The sequence below is a fragment of the Perna viridis genome, chromosome 8 (assembly GCF_037379345.1).
Source record: "Perna viridis isolate PV_CMFRI_1.1 ecotype Kerala chromosome 8, ASM3737934v1, whole genome shotgun sequence".
Classification (NCBI taxonomy): domain Eukaryota; kingdom Metazoa; phylum Mollusca; class Bivalvia; order Mytilida; family Mytilidae; genus Perna; species Perna viridis.
Window position 1 is genome coordinate 9,541,882 of NC_142452.1, and position 27,778 is coordinate 9,569,659.

Consider the following 27,778-nt stretch of genomic DNA (forward strand, 5'->3'; position numbering starts at 1 on the left):
AAGGCCTAATTGAGAGTGTTTTTATTTTTTATTTATATATTTCAAAATAAAGCCTAATAAGGATTATGAAATGGTGTTTTGCTGTATTCGTTGTAGTTTCCTGATTATAAGTCTAAGGGAAGTTGGGCAACTATTACTTTTCATTAAATGCATACAATGAGGTGCAGCCTATGAGGAAATGTAACAAACATTCAAGAATGTTGATACTGAATTTCCAAAATCATCACGATTTAATAGGAATAGTATTTCTTATAATTATTGCAAACAAAACTTATGGGGAAAACAATGCACTGTTGAAATTACAGGAAATGTGAAGACTCCAGGGGAGGTAACTCATTTTGTATAAAAAGTGATAACTTTAAATTTTGTTTACACAGGTGGTTCTACAAATTTGAGACCTGCTGAAATGACAGTATTTCAAATTAATTGTGAACTACAAATTAATCTTTAGAAAAATGTTTGGATGTTCACAAAATAGTGGTATATCCAAACAGGATTCATTTTCCAATTGTCAAACCATAGTCAGCTGATTGCTCCCTGGAGATTATTTATGTCATAAAACGTACCCTTACCTGTTTAGACAGCAATTAACACCTTTTATCAGATTTATGACTCTTCTAATTAAAGAAATGAGATTGAAATTATTTGGTAACTTCGTAACTTAACTTTGTTTGGTAAAAAAATCGTATGATGAACATCTCCAGTAATTAACTTTGTAAACTTCTGGTTGTCCGGGTTGTCAAAAAAAAGTGATTTTGTCACGATTTTAAGGATAGTTTTAATGATTTTTAAATAAATTACTCATGTCAGGATGCAGTTGATATTGTGAGAACGTGTCCCGTGGACACACGATGTTTAAACTAGGCGCGTCCAGCAAGTTTTCATGCATCCAGGACGCGTGTACGTGCCTTAACAAGAACCCTGGAACAAGTCAGTTTTATTGGCTCAGATGGATACACCGTAGCGATCCAGGAGTTCATGGTGACGACCATAAAACTTCTGTAGTGACAACTTCAATCTTGTAGCAACATAACCCTGCTCCAGAAGCCTATTTGTTAGAATTCTAGTGCAATACAAAGTCTGCGTAGTTTCGGCAAGCTCTGGCATAACGTATGAGCTCTGATACATGTATGAATACTCAAGTGATATGTGATACAATTTAAAAAATCCAAGACACATCTGAATTAAAACACTTTTTTATTTTAACTAAAACTTATTTTTTGAGAAAGTCACATACCTACCAACTTTTGAAAATCCCCATGGGATTTCTACTATTTGAAAATTTATACATTAAACACATGTTTCCTTCTTTCCATTAATGTCAGTAGAAGGGGAGTTAGTTTGCATGTTGTGAACTGGATTTCTAAAGTTCAGCAAGTATTTTGGGACTAAATTAGTCTAAAGTGGAATATGTGACAACATTATGCTGCACAATTTCTTGAGTACAGATAGAGGGAAACTTGGGCAACTCCTACTTTTCATTAGGTGCAGTATATGAGGAAATGTAACAAATATTCAAGAATGTTGATACTGAATTTCCAAAATCATCATAATTTAATAGGAACAGTATTTCTTTTAACTATTGCAAACAAAACTTTCAGGAGAAATAATGCATTGTTGAAATTTCAGGAAATGTGAAGACTGCAGAGGAGGTAACCTATTTTGTATTAAAAATGATAATTTTATAATTTGTTTACACACGTGGTTCTACAAATTTAAGACCTGTTAAAATGAAAGTATTGTCAAATTAATTGTGGAGTAGAATTTAATTTAGAAAATGATTGGATGTTCATAAAATTGTGGTAGATCCAATCGGGATTCATTTTCTAATTGTCAAACCCTGATCAGCTGATTGCTTCTCCGAGATTATTTACCTATCATTAAACGTACCCTTACCAGTTTAAACAGCAATTAACACCTATTGTCAGATTTATGACTTTTTTAATTAAAGAAATGTGACTGAAACACAAATTAGGGGTTTGATATCAGAGTTTTAGGTAATTTTGACAAAAAAGGGTTTTGTGTCAAATTTGACCTAAAAACCATGTTAGGTAAACAACAAAAATGGCGACGAAGTTTCGTGGTTTCGAGAGGTCTAAAATTCTAACAGGGGCACATTTTCCCGACCAAAAAGGGCATTTGGAGTGTTGGAAAAGGGCATGGCATCCTGAAAAAAGGGAATGGCGTTCTGAATAAAGGGCATGGCTCCGCAACATGCTACTTTGCTTTAGATTTAACTCTATAGGTCAGTCTTTCAAATTTTAAGTTTATGTACACTGTATAGTTCTAATGTACAAAAATGTACTGGGAACTCTAGCCAATATTTTTACAGAATGAAAGATATTCAAAGCCAAAGTTACATACACTTAAATCAGTCAGGGCCACATTATATCTAATGTTATCTAATGTTGAATACTGTTAAAGTACTTTTATCCGTGGGTACCAATTTTCGTGGTTTATGTCACAACTTTCAGTTCGTAGATTCTTGAACTCATTGACTAGACAACTCTATCATAAGAACAAATGGAAATTTCCTCTTTGTTGGGAACCAAACTTCCTGGTTTACAAAACCCACTCAGAAAGGGAAGAAATAATGAATAAATGAATGGGGAAACTAAAATGAGGATCCTTACATATATGCATACTGTACATGTTCCCCTTCCAGACATTGGTTTCTTTCTAGAGACATATTACAAAACATATACAATGTACCTACATGTACTATAAATGAGAATATAAAATAAAACTAATATACAGCAATACTTACAATTTCTGATATCAGAAATGAATACGGCCAAGCCTCGCATGCCATCTCCTTTGACTGCTGGCATGGTGGTATGCTTTTCCTAAAATCCTGAAATACAAAATCTAATAAAGGCCTGATAAAATACATATTGCATTATTTTAAGTGAAAGTATTGGCACTTTTTTCAACTTTTTCTTTATTCCAGGAGGGGGGTGTGCAGTATACATCAACACAATGAGTTTCTAGATTTTTAAATTTAAAAAATTTAAAGTCAATTTAAAAGGTGAAAAAAATTATCACTTATCCTTTGGTTTTAATCTGCTCGATAAACTGTTTCAAGATGTCAAAGATCAATACACAAGCTTGGCAAATTAAGACATCTTTTTTTATAAATGGTCGGAATTGATGCCATGGTTTCAGTGAAATACCTGATTTGCATACAAACAAGAAATGTAAACATTTTAGTGGACTTGATGAATGGATCCAATACATCACTTTATTTTAATCAAATAAATAATCATAAATGGTTACGGGAGCTTAAAACATTTTTTATACAATTTTGCATTATGGGGAAAAAAATAAAATTTGTATCTTTCTTCAGGTCTTTTTTGAAAGACATTAGGATGACTGGTGGTGTGATTGAACTATTTATGTCACAACATCCAGGTAAAATTGTTTGAAAGTGCACACTTTGCATGTTGCTTCATTTTGCTCACAGTCAAGGTGAAATTATTTAGTAATTGACAGATTAGAACTACATATTTTGTTATCATTAGAGCATTGGTGGATGGTATTCCTTTATGTCTTCATTTTACATATTGTTACTACAAATATTTTCATCAATGGCTAATGGATTTTCAATGTATCATACAATATGGTTATCATTTGCATATTGCTGTTCAGTGATTTGGACAAATGGTTTTATCCAATCACAATGGTCAACATAACGCTCAATACACAATCACAATTTTACTTTTTTATCGATTTTCGCAGACTTCTTAAATCTCCTCTAATAAGAGTTCCATGGATTCATTCTGATGTTCGCTTTTCTGAATATCAGAATCAAAATCTGTGTCACACTTTTCTGTTTACCTCATTATGTGGTGACTTGTCTAATCAACATCATTGTCAAACTTTAAAATTATTTTCTTTTTTTTTTTAACAAACTCAATTGGGAATTTAAAGGTTCTTGGGAAATAAAAAGCATATTTACATTGAAGTTTTGTTTTTTCTTGAACATTTTTTTGTTTGCTTTCAGAAGGTTTTGTTGATTTTTAAACATTAAAAATACCGTCATTGCTTTTCAAAGTTTTTTAAGTTTGAGTTTGTTGGTCAATTATTGGTTTTCATTGTATTTTCTTTGATGCTTTCATCATGTGGACTCTGTACAATCTCAAACTCCAATGCATATGTTGTAGAGAAGTTCCAGACATGGACCAGTGACTTCAGGTATTTTGATCCTGAAGGATGATAAAAAAAAACAGAAAAAGGTTCAGAAATGTGTTGTTATTTTTACTCTCACATCTCTTATTTCTAAAATATACAGTGCAGAGGAAAATAAGGTGTATTCTGAAACTAAAACATGTACTTCCTATATACAGCCCAGCATTTATTATTTCTTTTTATTAATTTATGTTTATAAAGTTGACATCTAGGCTTCGGTACAATATGTTTGGTAACATTTATAGCAGCAATTACAAGACTTACAGGCAGTGAGAATTCAGCCATGTAATTCTTAGTGTCTCACCGATAAGCCTGAAAGTTTATATACCTGTACACACATTCATGACTATACTTTACTAAAGCCATACCGGTTTTCTCATAAGAAACTGCCACGTGATTTGAAAACAATATCATGATATAGACATGCAAAAACACTTTGTTCTACCTTTTGTTTGCAACCTGGAATAGTGTGATATTCTAGCTACGTTAGTTGGAAAATATAAACAAAACTTTTGGAGGGGTATCATCAGCTATACATGTCCGCCATTTGCTTGTCTGTTGCCAAATCGAGGCAATGAAGACACCCACTTCCACTTTCAATTTGTGCGTTCGTTTCGTATTTTCATAATAAGACAGATACATAAGTTAAGCATATCAAAGTATCTGTCATTATTTTTTTAAGAAAATATTTTCCTTAACCTACGATCAATAAACAATATAAAAAAATAAACGAAATCAATTATGTGATCGAATCGAAATTGGGATCGACAGACCTGTGCTACTTAGTGTTATTTCGGCCCACTATACAGTCGTACGTGTTGTATTTTCATTGGTATTTAGGACCGATGCATTTCTCCTTCTCCTTCTTCTTTTTCTTCTAGTTTTTCAATAAAGTTCAGGTGATTACTTACTACATACATGTACGTGTACTCATTAACCCGACTTTAAGTAAAAAATACTTACTTACCTAGTGAGTGTTAACAATTAAACTTATTTACAAAGAAAAAGTAGCAGTAGATATTTGTGGTTAAAACTAGGTACAGGAAATAACGAGTAAATGAGAGGAGAGAACAGCATATGAAAGCTGTAGACATCGACATAGACATTGTGAACTTTATTTTGATTCGGCATTATTATAACATACAAACATAAGATCTCACAAGCTTTTCTTTGGATATAAATAACATACACATATCATAAAAAATGTTCATGCACATATGAATAATTTAAAAGCACATAATTTAGCATAGCATCCAAGCTATTAAAGCAGTACAATTAAAATAAATACAAGCCAAAATAAAGAAATAAAAAAGCAGAGATAAAAATATGACAACTTGCATGCACTACATCTACTTCTTGAGCCAATCCAGGACTGAATCAGACTTTTAAATTTATTATGAGAAGCTATTTTCAGTCCTGATATCTTCAGCAAGCTGTTCCATAATACAAGAGCTGCATACCGAAATGATTTTATTTACAAAAGAAGAAGTTCTTATATTACCCATGAGATATCCAAAATATTGCGGTACCTAAAAGATCGATTTGATTTATTTTTATTGGCTAGGTTATTGAGACAAATTTGAGATAAGTTAATTGAGATTTTGAATATTTTAATAGTGTCATTTTCTGATGCGACGGATCTGTAGAGAAGGCAGCTGAACTCTATGTAATAAATCCAAATATTACGAGATGTAATCATCATAAACGAAGCGGAGTGCTCGTTCCTGCACTTTCTCAAAATTTTTGGTGTTAGTTTCCGAGCAAAAATTCCAAGCAAATGGGCAAAGATTTAAATAGCTAAGAATGATTATATGCATGAAAAATTGTAATTTTATTTATCCTGGAACGAAATGGGTCCAATCGTTTTAAAAGTTGCTGAGCTGCACTTCTATATACATTAATAATATGGAAGTCAAATTTCAGCTGATAGTAATATTTATACCTAAAAATTTGACCATTTTTTACAACTTAATTTTGAATTTGGACCTCAATTGTTGGATTCATGCCAAAATTTTTTTTTCCAACTCATATTAATTGAAACTTGACAGGATTTGTCTGGGTTTTGTTCATTTTAAACTATTCTATCAATTGATATGTCATTGACTCAATTTCAAGGGTTGATATAATATTTCCATAGTTCGGACTTGAAAATGACAGAGTATTATCTTCCGCATAGTTAAAGAGTGATCCATATTTTATGAAGTAAAAATAGCGTTTAAAAATCAGTAAAAAGGAGGGGACCCAATATAGAGTCTTGTAGTACCCTCAATGCCAGCTCAACTGCTAAAAATGTTTCCGAGTTTAATATGCTGTTTTCTACCAGTCGGATAAGATTTCAGTAAAGAGACAGCATGTGGCGTTATACAATATGAAAGGAATTTATCCACTATAATTTCGTATGGTACGAACTCAAAGCCTTAGAGAGGTCCATGAGAACAGCTGCCAAATAGTACTTGTTATCTAGTACCTCTCTCCAAACCTCCAGCAGTCTTAATAGAATGGTCTGGTACCCATGTCCCTTGCGAAACGCACTGATATACGGATTAGTTGTTAAAAATATTGGCTACCTGTTTTGTATCTTTGAAGATGTCTACGGAAGTAGAATGGGCAACTGCAATAGGTAGTACGTTCCAATGAGTAATATAAAATATATAACCTGTAAGAATCTTTAGTAGTGTAGATATGTCTGAAGGTGAAGGAGTGATATTTTCTGGTTCTTTGGTGTGATGGGATTAGAATTGTGTACATTATTAATAACAGACAACATAAGCTCTAGTGAGCTTTTAATCGAATGAACACACATGTACAACACGATACATAAATACAAATGTACATAGATTGGCAATAAAACAGGAAGCTTGTGGACAGCAGTTCTTTGAATGCGCATTTATTTACGCGAAACTTTATAGATAACCCAAACTGTATATGCGGTCAATCGGAAAAGACAACACATTACTACTTCCCTGTAATAAACATGCAGCCATTTGAGAATCGATTTTATTTCCCCCTGATCTTCCTGTTCCATTACCATCCAGAATCTTGCTTCATGGGTCAGATGCTCTAACTTTAGACCAAAATAGACAGCTTTTTACAAATGGGCAAAAGTATATAATAGACAGTTAAAGGTTTGTGAACACCTAAATACAACCATTGTACCTATAATGCATTTCAATCTTCTGTTTCTTTTTTTTAATATATAATATTCTATATTAAAACATATTTTTTCAAAAAAAAGATTGTGAGCGGGCCAACATACTGCGTTAATTCAATACGTCTTTGTTTTAAGGCGACGGACTTTGCATAAGCTCTGTTGTTTTCGATTCCTTGTCATATAATTATTGTATTGATTGTATAATTATTGAAATTGTATTATTGCTGAATAAAATATGTTTAAACTAAACTAAAACAGAAAGCGCAATAATTAGAGCCCTTTACAGTACCTACTTAGATAATATAAATCAAGAGGCTCACGGAGCCTGAATCGCTCACCTTGTTGAATTTTGCCTTTCAAAGGCAATAAATTTCACAAGAAGTTGTCCAACAATTTTGACCCAAGATGACTTTGATAGGACTTATCATCAGGATCAATTCAGAAATTGAAAGTTTCTTTCTATCTATCATAGTTTCCAAGATAGTGGCTGAAAACTGTAAAAAAAAAAAACAAAAAACGCCATGTTTCCCCTTTCAAGAGCAATAACTCTTACAAGGAGTCATCTGGCAACTTTTGTCCCTTATAATAAGGATCATTTCAGCCATTAAAAGAATTGAACTTAAACCTAACGGTTTTGAAGATATATGCGAAAAACTACTGTCTGATCCCTATGGCACAATGGACTAAAACGAAAATTTGACCACTGTAAGATCTCATCATGCTGAACACGTTTATCCTAGTCGGAATTTGACTAACGGTTTTGGAGTTATATGCGAAGATTTTTGCATGAAAGAAATAACATTAAAAAAAATTAAAAAAAAAACGTCGAAAATGGGCAATAACTCCAACATGGCTTCACAGATAAAAATGAAAATTTGACCACAGATAGATCTCAACATGCTGAACACTTTTACTACGTCAAAATTTAGCTAAACCTAACGGTTTTGGAGGTATAAGCGAAAAACTACTGTCTGACCCCTTTGTTATATTTTAAGTAACAACGGCCAAGTTTTTTGACGGATCAAAAATCACCACATTATTTCTATGCAGGATACCCCAATGAACATTCATACCAAGTTTGGTTCCAATTGGTCAATCAGTGTCAGACGAGAAGAGTTTTAAAAAAACTTTGGCCAGGTGAGCTAACAAGATATGCCAACAAAAGCTATTTGCAAGCAGAACAACGTCATTCTGAGCCATTCCAGGATCGGACTAAGCTTTTAAGTACCATTCTGTATAACAATCAGGCAATGAATGGCACATTATAATTCTTAACTTGGACTATTTTGCCTCAAATATATTCAATACATCTAGAAAAAAATTGAAAGGCTATTGATCTTGAAGCATATGTGACGTAGCTATATATCTTTTTGACTGTTTATATAAGGAAAGGGTGCTGGAAAACTTTCCTGCCATTTTTCCATGGTGAATTGACCTTTCAATATATTAAGAAGACAAATTTTATAAACACTTTGATGGTTATTTCTAGAGATTATCAGATATAAATACTTGATCATGATCAATACGATAAAATCTCAAAATTAGACGGAGAATTACTAGTTAAAGAATAATCAAGAGAACCAAGATTCTAACGCAAATCAAAAGAATATAATCCAGGGACAAAGACCAGACATGGAAAACAGAAAAACACAACAAAGAACATAAAATAACCAAAATAATACATATAAAGTAACGACTGAGCAAGTAAATGAGCAACTAGGACTCAAAAAAATGAGAAACTATTTCCCGTCCTGAAATGGTTTCATATAGTACGTGGCAGCAGCAAATCGAACACTTTTCTTACCATATGTACTGGTTTTTACTTGTGAGATATCTAGTATTTTTTCAAGTGAAAATATTCAGGTAATAAATTATTCAGGATTTTTAAAGTTTCAACATGCAGCCATTCCGTTTTGGTGTCTAATATGCAGAGAGGCATTCCGGCAAAAGTTCGTATGTTCTTGACATATCATCATACACAAAACCGAGTGCTCTTTCCTGCACCTCTTTTTTAGGATTTGTAAGAGTACAGAAATGCCATCAGCCCCTGTGATTTTAAATGAGTTATATTTGAAAATCGGACAATCTTGCAAAAGCTTAGATAGCACTAACGGTCATCTTTTTTTTATCAGACGGAACCCATTTGTGGATCGTTTATTGAGGCTCTTCCATACACTCGAAGATTTCTGCAAAATCGTTACACTTGCCACAAGTCTTTCTGTGTAATAAATATTATTTGATTAAATATCATTACTGTCAAATATTTATTCACTATCCAGCTGATATTTAATCAAATAACATATTTATTACAGAGAGACTTGTAGCAAGTCTACAAAATCGTCAAAATTGGTCTTGACGTTTTTATGTACTCGAGCAAAATGCGATAATTGTATAGACGACTACCGCAAAATGATTATGATCTCTCTTGGACTTTTGAATTGTTTATTTGATTTTGATGATTCTTTGAGGTATATGGATCAAATATTGATGTATTACATGAGCAATTTTAAAGCAGACAAATCTTTGTATGCAAAAGTGTGCCCAAACCAATATCGTGAAATGTTCAAGGTGGTCGTATCATGCTGTGCTCGGCAAAGCTATGTCTTAAAGCATTGGCCAATAATTGACAAGATAAACCATCCCAAATTGCCAAAAAAACTTGTTTCGGCGGGTATTTGAAAAAAAAAGATTCTTTGTAAAATTGTCCAAGGTATCGACAGATTTATGTGACGAGTTGGTCATCCGAGGACCGATCCGTGTTTAATTTCTGTGTTGTCCATTTTACGTCATCACCTTGGAGATGTCTAAATATTTCTAAAATGGCCGACGAGTGTAAATAAACTGGAAAGGCCGAATATCAGCAATTGTCGACTAAGTGGGAATTAAATGCACCGCTAACAACATTGAATTGATTAAAGTAAGTTGTAAAGCAGCTGAATGACAAAGCTGTGTTGCCACACCATAGAAAATGATTTCAATGTCTGGTTAAAGATTGTTATTTAACATGCAGTCATTGCAGGTGCCCGTCAAAACTGACCAATTCTGGCCTAAGGCAATTTTAACTTATACATGTAAATTTTTTTTTTCAATTTTCTACAATAAGTACTAATATAAGGCAGAAATTACCATTTAGAGGTCGTCATTGAAATAAAGTTATATATTTTAAAATCTTGCTTTTTCTAGATAGCCTTGATGCCCTTGTCACTTATTCAATTGACACTTGTTGTGAGACTGGTATTATTTTTTTTTACTTCAGACTTTATGGCTTATGCCAGAAAGGCTTACTCTAATGGCATGTTGGATAAGAAAAATTATTTGCATTTAAATAATTATTGACAATTAATATGAGTAATTGTGGCAATAGCCTTAACTAAGTGTGAGTTAAGTCTTAAGCAAAAGTATCATGTACCCTTTTTGATAAATTAAACTTCATGCCACTTATCATTTTATAAAGTTTGTTTAGGAATTTTTCATTAATGGGAGAAGGCACAGGGCATTCCAAATATTAATCAAATTATCGTAAAGAACTGTTCCAGGTTTGGTGTATATGTTGTAGATTACAGGGTTTTGTAGATCCTTCCAACTGAAAGTAGCTTTTTTGAAAAATAAGATAAACATCTTTTTAATCTTTTTCTAGCCCACATTTTTACCAGTTTTGAAGCTTCAGTGTAACCTGATGTAATGTTTTGCTTGGACAAAGGTTTTTCAAGTGTCTGTATAAAGAATTTTTAGATGAATTTCTGTACATTTAAGATAAATTTTACTAAATGCTTTTTAGTGGAGAAGATAAGAAAATTCTTAACATCCTATGGGTAACTCAGAAAGACATGACTTCCTGTCAGACTGAAATCAGGCTTTCAGTGCTTCCAAGCTTATGACATTATTTTACATCAAATACATGTACCTTCATGAGGAAATAACCACAATGTTTTTGTAAACCAAAGTCTAAAATCTGAAGCAATATCACTACTCATTAAAGTCAAACATTTATTTCTTAGTGAACAATTTTTGTGTAATAGTTCATTCCTAATGAACTGAGACATTAAACACTAGATGCATGTACTTAACTCCTATTGAAATTTTGGCATGAACTTGTTTTGTAAACCAAATATTCATAGTAACTTTGATGTAGATAAATCCACTATATAGCTCTGATTGTGTTATATATAGCTTTTCTAAGATACATGTAAGAAGGGTAAACATTATCTGTATTTTTCGGATTTTATACTGTCAGTTTCATCAAAGTTTATTTATGTCACATGTTATGATAATAGACAATATTTATTAAATAATTTGCACTAACGCATTTACAATACGTGGTTATGGCATGAATACATCAGTACAATACTAAAGAATTACAGTAACTAACTATACTTAAAACCATGATGTGACAGTGTTGTAGAAATAGACAAATAAAAAAAATTCTGGGAATAAAAATCACCATATTTTAAGTTTCAATTAAATCTGATAATCCAGCTTTGGTGTGTAAACTATTTTAACTATCTGTTGAGAACTCTTATGTTTCCGTAATCTGTACAAAGTAATAATCAGACCCGCTTAAACTTAAAAAGACTTAAAGAGCTGCTTATAAGGGTAAAATGAAATTTCAAGTACTGTGAAGCTCTCAGTAGTGCTTGCTTTTACTGGTAATTTCTACTCTATATAAACATTTATTCTGTTAATTAATTCTATTTGTATTTCTTTTATGAATTTGAAACATCTGTTATGAAAGAACTTTTGCTTAACAATGGAAGCATATAAAATAAAATAAGAGTAATAAAAAAGGTACATTTTAATTCAGAAAACAAAAATGCTTTATTTACAGTGTAAAAATATACAATGCTGTCCAACAGATTAAATCATTTCTACCCAGTTATTTTTCTTATAACCAGTATTAAGCATACAACGAATATTAAAAGCTCACCAAGTTGATGAGTACAGCGCCCCTTTGTTTTACAAAAATTTAAAAAAAATTAACAGCCATTTTTTTCTTATTCAGTCAAATGCAACATAACTATATGTAATTCTACATCAAAAGCTTCTTAAAACCAAATGTAGTTAAAATACAGTAGCACTCTCATTATTTTATATGAGATGTAAGATACAGTATTTGCCTAAAGGTATATTTAGACAATTAAAGAATACCAACAAAACCTTTTAAAATTTTCTCTCACTAAGTTTTTGCATGCATGACCATCTATGTATACACCTGTGTCAAAACTTTGACAAATCTTGAATGTAATATAAAAAACTGCATAACAAGTGCATGATATATTTTCCACTCATTTGATACTTTTTTATCATTAAACTTTGATTGTGTAAACATGCAGCTGTGTGAGTTTTCATTAAAACTGTGCCAAAAAAAAAACCCAAAAAAATTGTTTGTATAAATTGGCATTAAGTTTCTAGCTTGATTGTTAAATTCTTTTATCAGCTCATTATTGGATTGTGCAAACTCTTTTCTAGCTACCAGGCTTAACCACATATTTCACATTTTTTTGTTGCAAACAAACTTTTACTTATAAATAAAATGGTAATTTCACTAGCCCTGATTAAACTTCATAAGACACAGACTTTAAGCTAACAGCCTAAGGTACATGCACACTTATCATTTATAGCACATGAAGATCATAATATTTTATTCCTTTTATGAAATATCAACTACTGGAACTATTATTCATACTCTTATTTTTAATAGAATGTCAAAAAGAAAAGATGATCCCCCTAAGATTCATCTGCCAAAGGAGCAGGGACTAACTGTACAATTTGCAAGAAGTAGTTCTGATATGGTTAGTTATGAAGACCTATTGATAGCACAGTATCTTGAGGAACTGAGAAAAACGAAGGGAGAAATGAGAAAGAAGAAAGAGTAAGATTTTTGTGTTTCATTTGTATGTGTTGATTAAAAATGAATGTTTGCATTTTCATGTTCTTTAAATAAGTATATCTGTAATTTATCAATTCAAATCTTCTCAGATACAACAGGTTGTGTATTTGTAATATGTCTTGAAAAACATCAAAGGTTCAAATTAGTGCTGGTCCAGGGTCTAGAACCCTCAATTTCTGACTTAAGATTTTTTTATTTTTCATATACTGGAGACTTTCAAACCTTATTATGGATTATGTCATGTGGACTTTGACCTTCCTAAAGTGAACCATTGATTTGAAACTTGAAAAAGTCTAGGACCTTTTACTCTGATGTACTTAAAAACTTCTAGTACTTTAGAGAGTAATGTTCTTTCTGAAATACTGATTTGATATAATTAAATATTAAGTGTTCCAAGGTCTCCGTATGCCCAGAGAGTGTCATCCGCTTCAGATTATAGATACAGTAAGAGACGACCTATGTCAGCTACACTCCCAGCACGACCTCCATCAGGAAACAAACCGAAAATTGATGCTAAATTTATTGCTGACCCTAATTTATGGGATCCTGCTACACCCAGGGAGAAGACAACTGTCACAGCCACTACAATGACAACCTCATCACAAGCTAAGTTGAAAGGACGCCCACTTAGTGCTCCTGTTAAACGCTATGGGTTTGTTGATTTTTTTCTTAAATGTATGTCTGATGTACATTTTGTATTTAGTAATATCAACAACATTCAACTTTTTCAATGATCAATTTAAACTGCAACCAAACCGATTTTCTTAACTCAAAAAGTTAAGTGGTAATATAAACAAACTAAAGTGAACCAGCATCCTGGACTCAAATTTTAGTGACTTCAATTTAATGTTCCATATTACATTTGTATTCCCTCAAATGTAAATGTATGAAAGCTAAGTGGTGTTTTGTAGACATTTGTTTTGTGCATTTGTAATATTGAATTTAATATAGTTTGTACAAAGGCAATTGTCAAATAATTGATTACTTATCTCCCTTGAGGAAACTGATTGACTTAAAACTTATTAAAAACCCATGAGGCCTTCAATGCTGGTATGGAAATATGATTTGTTTAGTTTAATGAGACATTGAATTCTAGAAATATGTGATAATTATTGTAAAAGTAGAATAGCTAGTCTATGACCAGTGATTCATTATTGATAATATTTATACTCCATGGGAGTACTATAAGTAAATATTGTCGGTTAAAGAGCTCATAAGAGCTCGTGTTGATTTGTTAAAATGTATATATGTGCCGACTCTAAATAAAGTTTACTTACTTACTTACTTACTTATTGTCTAGTTTCTGTGACAGATATAGTTGATTTACATTTTCTATATAATTCATTACAGAACAAGCAGCAGGCCAATGTCAGCTACATCTAATCTGTCTTGGTTTTATGGTCGAGCCAACAGGCCATGGTCAGGAAGATCATTTGGATCAGGTATGTACACCCTAATTAGAATGTACCCTCTTATTAATATAGTATAGTTGCTACCTGTAACAATAAGTAGGTCTAATTTTAATTAGAATTGGTCTGACAAGTAATGAGGTAACTAAGTTTACTTACATTGTTTGAATATTAAGCATTTGTAAGGTATTACACTAGAAAATAAGTTGATTTGAATTTCTGGTTAATGTCAAGAGACTTTTATCAATCAATGCATTATACATTGAATAAATTTGTTGAAGACATCACATGAAATTAATCAGAATCAAAGACTGAATTTCATAGAAGTATTTGATTTAAGGTTCTTCCATCTATTTTTTCAAAATATATTTTTCAAAAAGGACTGTGCGTGTCTGTTTTGTGTCATTTTTAGATACCAAATTTCATGGTTTAGTTCAATACATTTTAACAAAAACTAAAGATAGGCCATGTCAGAGATATTAACAAAATTATGGAAGAACAAGAGCACAGAAATACTCAGTCCACATTCTCTTTTTATTTCAAATACTCAGTAAGCCACTAAGCATTATCTAATTTAAAAAGTCATACATTATGCTTTTTTTTCTAATCAAAGTTCTTATTATTTACAATAAACATTAAACAATACATTATATCAGGGTTTTTAATAAGAGGAGGCATCTGGTGAATTTTCACTGCTTCATTTCAATGAAATCACCTGTTAAAATATGATTTTGTAATAGAACTTAAGCAGAAAAAAATGTAATTTTACTTGTTCAAAACTTAATTTCTCCTGTTGAAATAAAAGTTATTGAAATCCCTGTACTTTCATAACACAGACACGATTTTTGCATTTAAAAACAGAATTTGTTTTTTTTTCTTTATTCAGGATTTTACCATTATGACTCTATTTTTTTAAGTGTATTCAACACTTCCAGTTGTGGACTTCCCTTTTTTGTCAGTTTGTTGTGTAATTGCAACATTATATTGTACAAAATGTTTATTTTTGATTTTTTAACTGATTCTTTTCCATCTAAATACATGTTATGGTAAACATATAGAAACCATTTGTCATGTACTACTGTCAGCTAAATGTAATTTTCCTCTTTCAGCTTTCTCTGGTCGTAAAATTAAGTCTCAATACAAGAAGCAGCCTTTGACCATTAGAGTGACAGCATTTAAAAATGGAAGTAAAGAACGATTTGCCAGACTTGCTGCTCCAACCATGAAAATTGTAAGTATATACAATGTAAAAGAGGGCAAAGTCTACATAATGGTGATCTATACAAATTACAAATTAAGTTTGACTTAAGAACCACTCCGAGTCTGATTTTAGTCTGACAGGAAGTGATGGTTAGTGATTGATTGTTCAACTATCAGTCAGAACTATTTAGGCTTTCTCTTTACACAAAAATGTAGGAGAAATGGCCAAGCAGTTTCAATTGTACAAATATAGAGAAAACTGGGCCTGCAGACAAGTCAGCCAGAGTCTACTGGGACCTAAGACCATGAAGACACCACATAACTTAAGATAAGTGACATATCCATTCATAAGGTCTCTGTACATTGTAAATTCATCCTCTTACATGTTATACCTTCTTTATTTCATGATTACTTTTTTTTTCGTATGTTGAGTTATCAGTCATATGAATTACAGTTATGCTTACAAAATTTTTAAAAAAAGGTCCAAAACCCAAGTATACTTTTGCAGTGTGGGATAAGTATCTTTCATTGATGGCTAACTTATCAAAATATCTAAACTTGTTAAATAATGTACATGTACACTTCTCTTTCCAGTTCCTGGAGTGTTGTACAGATAAGCTAGGATTACCTTTTGCAGCCAGGAGAGTATTTCTGGAGGGAGGAGAAGAGATATTCGATGCTGAAGACATACCTTTAGATGGAGAGGTTTATGTATCTTGTGGAGAAAACTACAAAGATCCCTTAGCTAATGTTAAACGTAAGATTACAATACTAATTTTGTCTTTGGAAGTATTCCAGTGAAAGTTTAATTACCTTATAAAACTGTGAATTTATTTCTTAATATTGTTATGCAGTCTATAGTATAAATATATATATTAGTATAAGAATTTACAGTGTCTGACCTTTTGAAATTGTTTTTTTTTTTTCATTTTTATATATCATAATATGTATATATAGTTATTAATATTTTTCCCTTGATGAGTTATTTGATACTTAGATCTATCATGATAAATTCTAACTAATTTTGGCATGAAAACACCAAAAATACATTTCCTCAAATATTAACTCTGAGCTCTAGCATCCAGTAAAATTAGAAATGCCAATTTTTTTATTTACCTCAAATTTCCCTTAGATTGTCAAATTTTATGCCTGCCAAAATAACCTTCCATATGGTATGTTATTCAAAGCTTTAGTCAACATGATTTTCTTTGTTTAAATTGAAGCATACAACCAAACCATATAAGCGTGACATTATTTAGTACTGGCTCATGAAAATTGAGAATATATTTATATATGTCCTATTCTGTAGGCAACATTTTGATTACTGAGGGAGCTAAATGGACCATGTCAGGCTTATTGCTACCAGATGAAGGTAGAGTTAGAACCAGGAAAGCCAAAATGTCAAAGAGAATGAAGTAAGATATTAATTAAGTTCATAACTTAAAAAAAAAACTTATTCATGGTATATACTGTTGTAAGGATAATGTATTTTTAGGTAAATTTTGTGCATAAATTAATATTAAGCGTATGGTTCTAAGCAATGATGTTACTTGGTAATATTTTAGGTCCTAAAAAGGAATTGATCACATATTAACATTTTGACATTGTTTATGTAGGAAACTTATCGAGAACAACAGAGTTAGGATTGTTGTATATAAGAATGGTATTGCCACAGAACCTGTGGAAGTTGTTGCTGACCTAAACAATATTGAGGAAGTAAGTGTAGTTTTAGTCTAAAAATTCAGACCCATTGATAATGTAAAAATGAACTCTATTTTCATTATACAATTTTAGAGGGAAAAAAGGTACTATGCAAATTTTGGAGGTTAAAAGACATTTGACATTATAAATCTTTCAGGCACAAAATTATTGTGTCTGTTCCATGAGAAATGTACTCATATTTAGAGTCACATGTCTAAAAAGTTAAGTTATGAATGATCTTAAAACACTTTTAAGTATTATGATGCACTGGTGTAATCCAAATATGAAGAAGCCAAAATAAATAGAAAACAGACATTTTGTTCAATAAAATGTTTTTTTTTTCTGCAATATTCACAAATTACCTGTCCACGAAGTAGCAAAATATGCTTGACTTTACTCTAAGTATGAATCTCTGTTCCATACATATATGATATCTTTTTCATCATTTTATCTTAATAATTTTTTACAGTTCCTTGCTGCATGTACAGCTAAATTAGGACTAACAACATATGCCAGAACTTTTTATGATTGGGAGGGGAATGTTATCGCAGATTTAAATGATGGTGAGTTTAAACTTCTGTAATGAACTAAAATTACTTGTTTCATTTTAAGCAAACCTTTGTCATTAATTTTACAATCTGGCATCTTTCACTTGTGTGCTGAATTCTTGTTCTCTTGTGCTTCACTCAGGAAAAATGTAGAATTGCCTTACTTGTATACTTTATTACTGCTTATAATGCCATTGTCAGGTATGACAGCAACAAAAGTTTTCCACTTGGTTCTATCTTTTGCCATTTTTTCTTTTTTACCCCAGGTCTTTTTCATGCCTTGTAGTTCTTCTTCCATAGTCCTCCTCCTAGCTGTCTTTAGTCTTACTTGTTTTCTCTTCCTTGGTTGTCTAGTACAATGCAACCTTCTAAAATGGAACCATTTTCTCTTCCTATGACATACCCTATCCATTTCTCTTCCTATGACATACCCTATCCATTTCTCTTCCTATGACATACCCTATCCATTTCTCTTTCTATGACATGCCCTATCCATTTCTCTTCCTATGACATGCCCTATCCATTTCTCTTTTTATGACATGCCCTATCCATATCTCAATTAGTTTGACTAGTAATAATAATAAGAAGGTGGAAAGAGATAGGCCATACTCTTAGAAGACATTCCTAATCCGCAATACTATTTATTAGAAGAATCTACTAAATAAGAGTCACTAATTCTTGAATATTGTTTTTGCTCATTTCAAGGTATGGTATGTTTTTTCACATGTTGCACAAAGTGAAAACTCATATGAAGTCTGTAAATACACTTTCCAACAAACTAACCTAACTGATTCTTCTAAAAAAGAGTAAATATATTTTGATTAAGGAATGTTTTCTTTTCAGCTCCTATCCTAGATGACTGTTTCCAGCCAGGTAACACTCCTATCCGAGGACCACTATGGGTGTCTATTGGTGAAACTTTTAATGCTATTGCTGCCTATAGTTACATCAGAACCATGAAATCTGTCGTCATTAGTAGAATAGATGATGCAGTCAAATATAAAACAGAGGTAATTTTCTCATGCTAGTCATTTTTTGTCTTTTGCAGACTTAAGTTTCAAAATAAATATGAGCATTTAGCAATTTTTCTGTCAGTTTTTCTAAAAAGAAACAAGCTCAGATGAAAGATTTTCTTTTAACTCAAATCAACCAAAGGCTATGGTATTTTGTCATCATCACTATTCAGTACACACAAAGTTTCATGATAGCAAGCACAAAGTGAGGTTAACAGTAGCTTGTATGTACGTGAATATAACGTTCTTGAGATGGTCCCCGGTGATAGTTATCAGCCAAACCAGATAGGGTTCAGTAGTCATCAGAAACAGATTTAAAGGGGAAATTCAGCAGCAAGAAAAAAGAAATTGACACTCATCAGGAACAATTGGCATTATTTTTTACAATTGACAATATATACTTGTCTTCAATGTTGTTCTTTCATTTTTTTTCTGCCTCACACTATGTTTATCTAAAAGTTTGGGAAAGTTACATTGTTTTTATACAGTTTTCTCCATTGTTCCACTGGCTGTTCATAAACCTAACCTGTCTTTAAAAGAAACTTTTACTGTGATTTTATTATTCAAATCGAAACATAGCTTTTCTAAGATAATGAAGGCAATAATTTGGAATGTATGCAAAGCTATCAGTTTTTTATGTCACTAGTTATATGTAAAAAATACTTGCCTTCTGTGGATAACTATTACATTTCCAGAATTTGTACATATTATGAGTCAGAACACCTTAAACATAAAAGGATATAGCTAGTGCTGCTAGAAAAATGGAAACATTGAACCTCACAGTACTTACTTCTATGGGCTGTGCACATGCCTCCAACATATATTTCTAAGAATGTATCAGATGTAACTTATGAATATTGGAACAATTTGTATTCCAGTTACAATATGCATTGGATGGAGAGAAAGACAAGGTGACAACTACAGTAATACTTTCCATGAAGAAGGAAGAAATAGAGGCTCATTTAGAAAAGGTACATTATAAAAGGGAAACAATTTAACTTGCGTGATATAAATCAGGGTTTCCCCTTGATTTTCAGATTGATCAGTGTATTAAAAATGTACATTTGTACATTGCTGTTTATGTTTACATGAATTATTTGTAGTTAAATATTTTACCTTTTTTCTTCTTTGCATTAATTATAACTTATTAAATTAACAAAAAAATTAAGATATTATATCAAATTATGATAAGTAATTCTTCATAAATATTTCCTCTAATTCATACACACCCAGTGTTCTTCAAATTTTTGCTGACAGCAGGACCTTGGAAATTACTATTTTTCATTTGTTTTGGGGCCTCAATGGCTCATTTGAATGTGATATTCATTTGATTAAGAACAATCTCTATTAAACTTTTTCTAGTCTTAGTAACTTTCAATACATCTATATATTTAGAATATTATCTAATCAGGTAAATGTAAAAGACTACTCTGGTCTTAATATTCATGTTTCCAAAAATTTTCAGGAAGTAGTTTTGAGTTTACCTAGTTATACCAGGAAAAAACTTAAATCTTATTCTTGTTATTTAAAGTTGGCACACAAGTTGTTTTGTTTTGCTTTTAAATATTATGTTCATATGTAGTTTATTCATGACAAAAACCCCATATCATGATTTACAAAAAAAAAATTTCCCACACCTGTTGCACTATTTTTAGACTTGGGGGATTTTACGATCTATTTCTTAACTAATTTTTCCGCCAAAAAAACGTGCTCTTAATACACAACAACATGGCAATGTAAACAATAGACCACCATTTCTTTTTCTTTTCAAAGTGTTTTGGAAGGATCTGATGGAATAAATATTGTTATGGAATTTAATATGTTCTTTTATAAGGCCAATCAGCTTCTTAATAATGAAAACATCATGTCATTGTGCAATTATTCAACTTTGCATTTATTAATAGCCACATGCTTTTGGCCATGGTTGAGTGAATTTTTACCATAGTCAGTTTCGATTGGTTCAGTATCAGATATTAATATCTGATTGACATCTTCATTAAAATTAATTTGGGGCCAGGTGGGGTGACTGATTAAGAATCTTGTCGGCAATGTCATAGGCTTCAGACACACGGTGATCAACTGACAATAGCGTGTTTACTGCTAATTACCTTGTAGGATGCCATAAATAACCTCGAGGCACGCACATTTCCTATCGTAATTTATTTTTAATCCTCAAATTTAAATTTATAGCACAGCACTGGTAGCAAGATAGCACAGTACCGATGTCGATAGCACAGTGCTCAATCTCGATAGCGCTGTAAAGTGCAGTGCTTTAAGGGCCTGGGGAGAACACTGATATAAATATCAGCTGTTTGCCAAATGTCAAATTGTTGTGAAAGATAATCAGAAGGTATCAAGGGTGTCAGGATAGATGTGATGAGTGGAACTAAGTATTTTGGTTTAATCATAGAAAAATCAACGTTCAAGGCATAACAATCATATTTTCTTTAATTTGAATGCCTGTCTGATTGTTGTCTATATATTACAGGCTGAGAATGAGATTGCTCATTTAAATGAAACAAAGGCAGATTTACAGCAGAAACTAGATAATATACGCCAGCTTCAGCAGAGAGAAAAGGTAGGGTAGCATGAGTGTTATGTAAAAACCTTTTGATTTTAGATAGAGGAAATATTGCTAAGTATGAATTTATTCTGTGAAAGAAAACTCTGAGCATCAAAAGCAGTTGCTCAATGACAAGAAAGTTCTAAAACTGCTATTTTAATAAATAAATTTCAAGTATTTAACAAAGTAAGACATGTTTGAAAGTTTCCTTCTGAAATCTGGACACAATAAAAGTGTTGATCCTAAACTTAATAATTTGTTTACCTACCTGCTATGTTTATATGTTGTTTCAGGCTGAAGGCTCAAATTTCACCATGGGTCATATCAGAGAATTTAAGATTGACCATAGACTTGTTGGAAGGAAGGGACTTAGACTAAAGGTATGTGGATGCATAGTCTGATAGTTTATTGGGAAAAGATACATAACACATATTATAACATTGTTGATTTGGGCCACACAAAAGATTAATATTTTATGCTGGTAAGTCTAAGGAACAAAACAATGAGCATTCAAGAAAACAGGAATAAAGAATAGAGGGTTTGTGTGTTTTATTTTTATTATGCTGTTCAAATTTATTTTACTTTAGAGATTTTGAACCTATTTTTGTCTTTTGAATATGAACTTAATGTGTAGTAGGTGTGTGATATGTTAATTGATTTTCAGGTTTATGAGAATGGTGTAGTGGAAGGAGGAATAGATTTCTACTTTAACTTGTCAGGTGCGATGAAAGGCATTGAAGGTGGACATGATGCTAAAGAGAAAATATTACAAAGAGTAGGTACTTGTGATGAATTATCTGCCCTTACTTGAAAACTAGAAGTTAGAGCTTTTGGTTATTACAATATTACTTATCAATTCCAAGTTGTCATTAAATTTCCATTTTAATCCATATCTCTTAATAGGGAATATGTAAGATCAAACACAAAATCAATGATTTTTTGTTTTACACCATACAGCTTTTGGATGACTTGTCATCAAACCGACTCCTGTCAAATCCAATTAGACCTAAGATACTGCCAGTAGCTACAAACATCTATGACCAATATGGTAATGACATTAAAGATGTATTCACATTGGAATATGACCAGGAGATCTGGGTATCATTTGGTGAACAGTTTATTAATCCATTTGGTAAGTTTAATGTTTTAAAATGACACTAGTTATAAATGGTTACACTACTTAACAGTTTTTATATTATACTGCGTACAAAAATCTTGAATTCTGATTGGGTAATGGGTGATGTGATGTTTTAGTCTAATCCCTGTGCATCCTTAGTTGCCCTGCTCCCCACTGAACAGTGATTGGCTGCTTGATATATCACTGCGACGTCAATGATATATCACCTCCTCTTGGATATATCACCTTCTCTTCTCTCAATATATCACCCTCCCTTCAGATGTATCACCCTCTCTCCTCTCAATATATTACCCTCTCTACCGGAAATAGTGTTTCGGACCCAAAAGCATTCCGTATTTTAAAATTATTTTTGCACTTCTGTAAACAAAAGACAACAGTCAGTCAAATTCAGTCTGTCGTATTTTCCTAATTATGGTGATGGTCACCGAAGTCGATGAGGATGATATACATAGCGAAAAGAAAAAGAAGGGAAATATTAGATTAAGTGAAACCTTAATAAACAAAGAGAATACCAGTTCAAAAGTCAGTAAATTGTCAATTTCTACTACAACATCTACTGAAATTGTGCCTGTAGTCCAGCCCATGGATCCGGAAATGGTAAAAAATATTGGACATAAAAAAATTGTCAACCCGTATAAATTACAGTCTGCATGGTTTTATTAGTGTATAAACATCCTGTCTACCAGTCTCCTAATTGTTTATTGGAAATTAATTGACAGGTGTGTGTTAATTTTAGCTGATTTGCAGCCACCTATGACGGTGATTTACCTATAACTGAATAGTTGATTGCATAATTGAATTAACAGTACATGTGCAGCCCCACTGCCTATACGAAATAATTGAAGTAACTCGGAGAATCTTCACACAATTATTAATTAAGAAAAAAGATTAACAAGTCCACTGTTTTTCCGGCAATTTTTCAGAGGTAATAACGAAAGCTCATGGAACTGAAACTATGAATCAGTCGTACATGTATTTTGCAATTATTAATTCGTTGATTGAATCGTTTTAACACATAAGTCAACAGACCATTTAAATCAATATACAGAATGTGTTTGCGATTTCCTTTTATAAATAATCAATATTTTTTTCATCACTCAGAAGTTTGCCCATGTGATGAAAAAGTCTGAGAGATACGATGTTTTGTTTACATTTTAGAACATCCATGTGTGGTCCAAACCGAACTCGTTCACTCGCTCTGATATTTTGTAAAAGACAGAGTATGTGATGAAATAACACACTTTCCAGTATTTATCTTACTTACAAACATTTTTTAAGTTTATTTTTGATCTGAGCATGTAAAAGATTGATGAAAACATCAGCTGAAGTTTAATAAAATGTCCGGCATGGGCTGTCAAAATTTCCGGACACTTGGTCCAGCCCAATGCTGAAAATGTTTTACCAAATGACTTATCAGAACTACATTTTCTGTATGCAAATGAAAATTTACAAAACAGTCTCTTCGACAATTCTATGGATCAGAGCATTCAAAACCAAGCACTAAATCAGGTTATGGTGACACCTTCAAATCAAATGTTCTCCCTAATCAATTCAACCCGATGCAGTTTGGAATCCGCAAACAGGATTGTGATGCCATATGTCTTGAACAATAATTGTAATGTGAATTTTCACTTTCATTTGAGATTAACTTTCAAATTTTCAAATTTGTTAACTTTTTTTCTTGTTACTTCATTAAAATGTTGAAACATAATTTACATTTTATTTCAGTCAATGATATGTTAACGATATATCACCCTCTCTCCTCGATATATCACACTCTCCTATTCAGTATAATATAACACATACTGCCTGCAGTAGAGGGTGTTATGTGTCATATCACTCTGTAAATATATCACCCTCGACTTCATTTCGGGTGATATATTTACCTTGTGTGATACTCTAGTGTAACACTCTCTACTAAAGGCAGTATGTGTATAATGACAAATTTCAGGAAAAAAATAAATTGAGATAAAAGTATAAACTTAGTATGAAGTATTCATAGGACAACTTGGTACAAAAATCTTAAAGACTAAAATATTTTAGTTTGGTATTGTAGATAATTTTTAATTGTAGTCTGGATGTTACAAGTTACTTTTGATGAGGCTGAAATATATGACATGGGAGACAGACAACTCTGTATTAGGAAACAGTTGATGTCAGATACTGTTGCAGATTATGATAACTATAAGTAAGTTTCTTTTTATGATATCATCTGATCATAGCATTTGACTTTTTTATAAATTATTTATGACACATTTGTTACATGTATTTTCACATCTACTGAATAAAACATTTTAAAGGGTCTCAAAATGCCTTATTTATGTTTATTTCTTCTACTTACATGATTCAATAGACATGATTTTTTAGACCTTAACAATCATTGCCGAAGAACCGAAGGTTTACTCACTATATATTATTAAGTACATCTGTCTGTTTATCTGTCAGCCAGTCACATATTAGGTAACATTATATTGAAATGTACAACTTGTGTTCATGATGAAAAATTTGCCTTTTTCATAGTTTAAGCAATGAATGGGATGCTCACATAGGATTTCCACCTCCCTATCCAGCCAAGACTAATGAGTTTGAGAAAGCTAGAGCTGCTGACTTAGCAGCGTCATCAGAGGTTGACGCCAGGTGGCACTTCTTACAATCAAAGGTAATGTCATAGGTTTCATTCTCATAAAATTTTATAACAGAAAATTATTTATCCATTTAGGAATGTATTATTGTTGTTTAATTACTTTTTGTTCTTATTGTATGGTGCTGTCAGTATTGCATTTCTGTAAAATCTGCAATGTGTTGGGGCCTCATTGGTGCCCTTTAAAAAAAGCAAATATCTTAAAGTACTTGCAATCCATGTTTCATGATGGGGTGATCCAATCATCATTGAAAAAAGCTGAAGATATTTTATATGTCATATTGTTAGTATCATAATGCTGTTAAATACAATATAACTTTCTCTTTTAAAGCTGTTACTGTATTGTCATTTTTTATATTGTAGAAAAAAGAGAATTTAGCTCTATATCCAGAGTTGGTTGTAAACTATAAGATGAAGAAAGGACAAAAGGAGTTCTGGCCCCTGGAATCCCAAACTTGGGTTATATCTAAGGTGAGAGTAGGCACAATAACTCAGAGAATCTTCATTTTATTCATAGTAATTTGTGGTTTCAAGTTTCGCTGTCAATAATAATTTTGAGTTTAGTTTAATGCTGAAATAAGCATGATAAGATTTATCAATTGTTTAGGTCAAAATTAAAATTAGAAACTTATTGAAATTTATTATCAATGCTTACTAAGGAGAATGCAGTGACACTATTTCTTGTGTTTTAGGGTCTGTAGAGATTAAAATGATCCAAATTTGATAATTAAATGTTTGGTTTTAAGTTTACCAATTGTAGTTTCCTAAATATAACAGAAAGATGGCATCTATTTTTGTTTCTCTGTGTTACAGAAAGGTTATATCTACAGTAAGAGTTGTCCACAGCTGTGTTTGACTGTGTCAGATACTAGAGTGGATGTCCCTTGGTCTGGCAAGAATTCGCCACTTAATGGCTTTGTTGTCTCTATACAGAAGAAAATGACATCTAATGCTTACCAACAGTGGAAGTTTAATTCGAATGGCACTATATGCTGTGTGGTCAGTACTATTTGTAATGAACCATTTTATCCTGTTAAATAAGAAAACAAAGATCAACTATACTTCCCACATTAAATAGTTAATTTTTACTTCAAGGTAATTCTAAATTACCATAGCCATGTACCATACAACTTTTAAAATATATATATTGTTAGACCAATATAGAAGTTTTGAAATATTCACATGATTATTAAATTTATAGAAAGGACTGTGTAAATTCTACAATTTTTATTTTAGGCCTATGAAGGTTTACTTTTGACCTATCTGCAACATAAGTTTGGTGATGAAGAGGGATATATGGCTCCTGATGGAGTGAAGCCAGGACATAGAATATACTTAGTGCTAGCTGATCCACTACAGAAAAAAGAGAAAGTTTACCAGAGGTATTGTTTGAATACATATACATTATTTTCACTTAACTAACTGAATCAAAGTTGATGTTTTCTCTAAGAATATTTTTGTTTGTTGAATACTAAGCAAGTTAGTAGACTGGGAACCAGTTAGTTGGTTTATTTTATGTCATTGTGTTCATCAGTCTACCTAAATGATATATGAAGATTTAATCAAATTTTGTCCAGTATTACCCCTCCCCATGGTATTAAGATTGAGATAGCTGCTCATCATCTCTTTAGTGGTTGAATGTATATTTTAAAAATTGACTACATTTAATTTTCAAGTACCAGTACATTTATCAGAACAATTTCATATCTCAATAAATTACATAGTATAATTCTTTTTTTCACTCACAGATTTGCTTTGAAGCAGGAAAGATTTGACAACCTTGGACAGTGGAAGAATTCAGATGCCACAAACCCAGAGTTTAATAAACTGGCCTATTCTTGGCCTTGTAGAAAAGATGGTACTCTAAATGAGGTAATTAACATTTAGAAACGTCTATACACTGTTTTTGGGAAGGATTTTAATTTTACTAAAAGTGTTTCAGTCAAAACTATGAATTTCATCATATTTCAAATGAATGACAATGTTTCAATCATATTTTACCCCAAATACACCTTCATTTAACATTAATTGTTGTTTCACAGTTAATGTCTTCCTTTCTTATGAGCATCAGGTCAGGTATAGACAATACTTAACTTTATGAAATGACATTAGCATGCTTTTATGAGATCGCTAATTTCTCCTTGCAGGATTATGATTGGCCAATGGAAGCATTTATTGTAACCAATGCCCCACCAATTCACAAGGAAAGAAAGGAAAAACAGTCTGGTATGTTAAGGGTTACACTTTACTTTCAATGGACTTTGCATTGAGAATGACTGAGAAAATTCCAGTGAAACAAAGACTCATTATGAAAGTAAATTCTGACCAAGTTATAAAAA

At 31.9% G+C, this 27,778-nt stretch overlaps 2 protein-coding genes across 4 annotated transcripts in view; one reads left to right on the top strand and one right to left on the bottom strand.

The window, feature by feature from the left end:
• The window catches only part of LOC148609236 (AP-2 complex subunit alpha-2-like), a 39,144-nt gene extending 34,371 nt beyond the window's left edge, over window positions 1–4,773 (bottom strand). Inside the window, exons 1-2 of one of the 2 annotated variants that reach the window (XM_088596154.1) lie at window positions 4,634–4,773; window positions 2,768–2,854 (exon numbers count right to left, since the gene is read on the bottom strand). In XM_088596154.1, the coding sequence (XP_088452280.1) occupies window positions 2,768–2,831 (64 nt within the window). In that variant the 5' untranslated portion in view covers window positions 2,832–2,854; window positions 4,634–4,773. Of the gene's footprint in view, window positions 1–2,767; window positions 2,855–4,036; window positions 4,151–4,633 lie in introns of those variants that run through there. The other variant, XM_088596155.1, reaches the window with a different exon arrangement.
• A 5,359-nt stretch (window positions 4,774–10,132) lies between these two features.
• LOC148609237 (doublecortin domain-containing protein 1-like) overlaps window positions 10,133–27,778 on the top strand; it is a 33,830-nt gene continuing 16,184 nt past the window's right edge. For both annotated transcript variants that reach the window (XM_088542940.1, XM_088542941.1), the window contains exons 1-22: window positions 10,133–10,256; window positions 13,038–13,208; window positions 13,615–13,878; window positions 14,577–14,668; window positions 15,745–15,866; window positions 16,430–16,592; window positions 17,145–17,250; window positions 17,452–17,551; window positions 18,006–18,099; window positions 18,928–19,094; window positions 19,976–20,068; window positions 21,586–21,675; window positions 21,954–22,040; window positions 22,325–22,435; window positions 22,618–22,792; window positions 24,872–24,986; window positions 25,319–25,457; window positions 25,803–25,910; window positions 26,253–26,438; window positions 26,676–26,821; window positions 27,188–27,311; window positions 27,587–27,665. In XM_088542940.1, the coding sequence (XP_088399066.1) occupies window positions 13,039–13,208; window positions 13,615–13,878; window positions 14,577–14,668; window positions 15,745–15,866; window positions 16,430–16,592; window positions 17,145–17,250; window positions 17,452–17,551; window positions 18,006–18,099; window positions 18,928–19,094; window positions 19,976–20,068; window positions 21,586–21,675; window positions 21,954–22,040; window positions 22,325–22,435; window positions 22,618–22,792; window positions 24,872–24,986; window positions 25,319–25,457; window positions 25,803–25,910; window positions 26,253–26,438; window positions 26,676–26,821; window positions 27,188–27,311; window positions 27,587–27,665 (2,731 nt within the window). In that variant the 5' untranslated portion in view covers window positions 10,133–10,256; window position 13,038. The remainder of the gene's footprint in view (window positions 10,257–13,037; window positions 13,209–13,614; window positions 13,879–14,576; window positions 14,669–15,744; window positions 15,867–16,429; window positions 16,593–17,144; window positions 17,251–17,451; window positions 17,552–18,005; window positions 18,100–18,927; window positions 19,095–19,975; window positions 20,069–21,585; window positions 21,676–21,953; window positions 22,041–22,324; window positions 22,436–22,617; window positions 22,793–24,871; window positions 24,987–25,318; window positions 25,458–25,802; window positions 25,911–26,252; window positions 26,439–26,675; window positions 26,822–27,187; window positions 27,312–27,586; window positions 27,666–27,778) is intronic.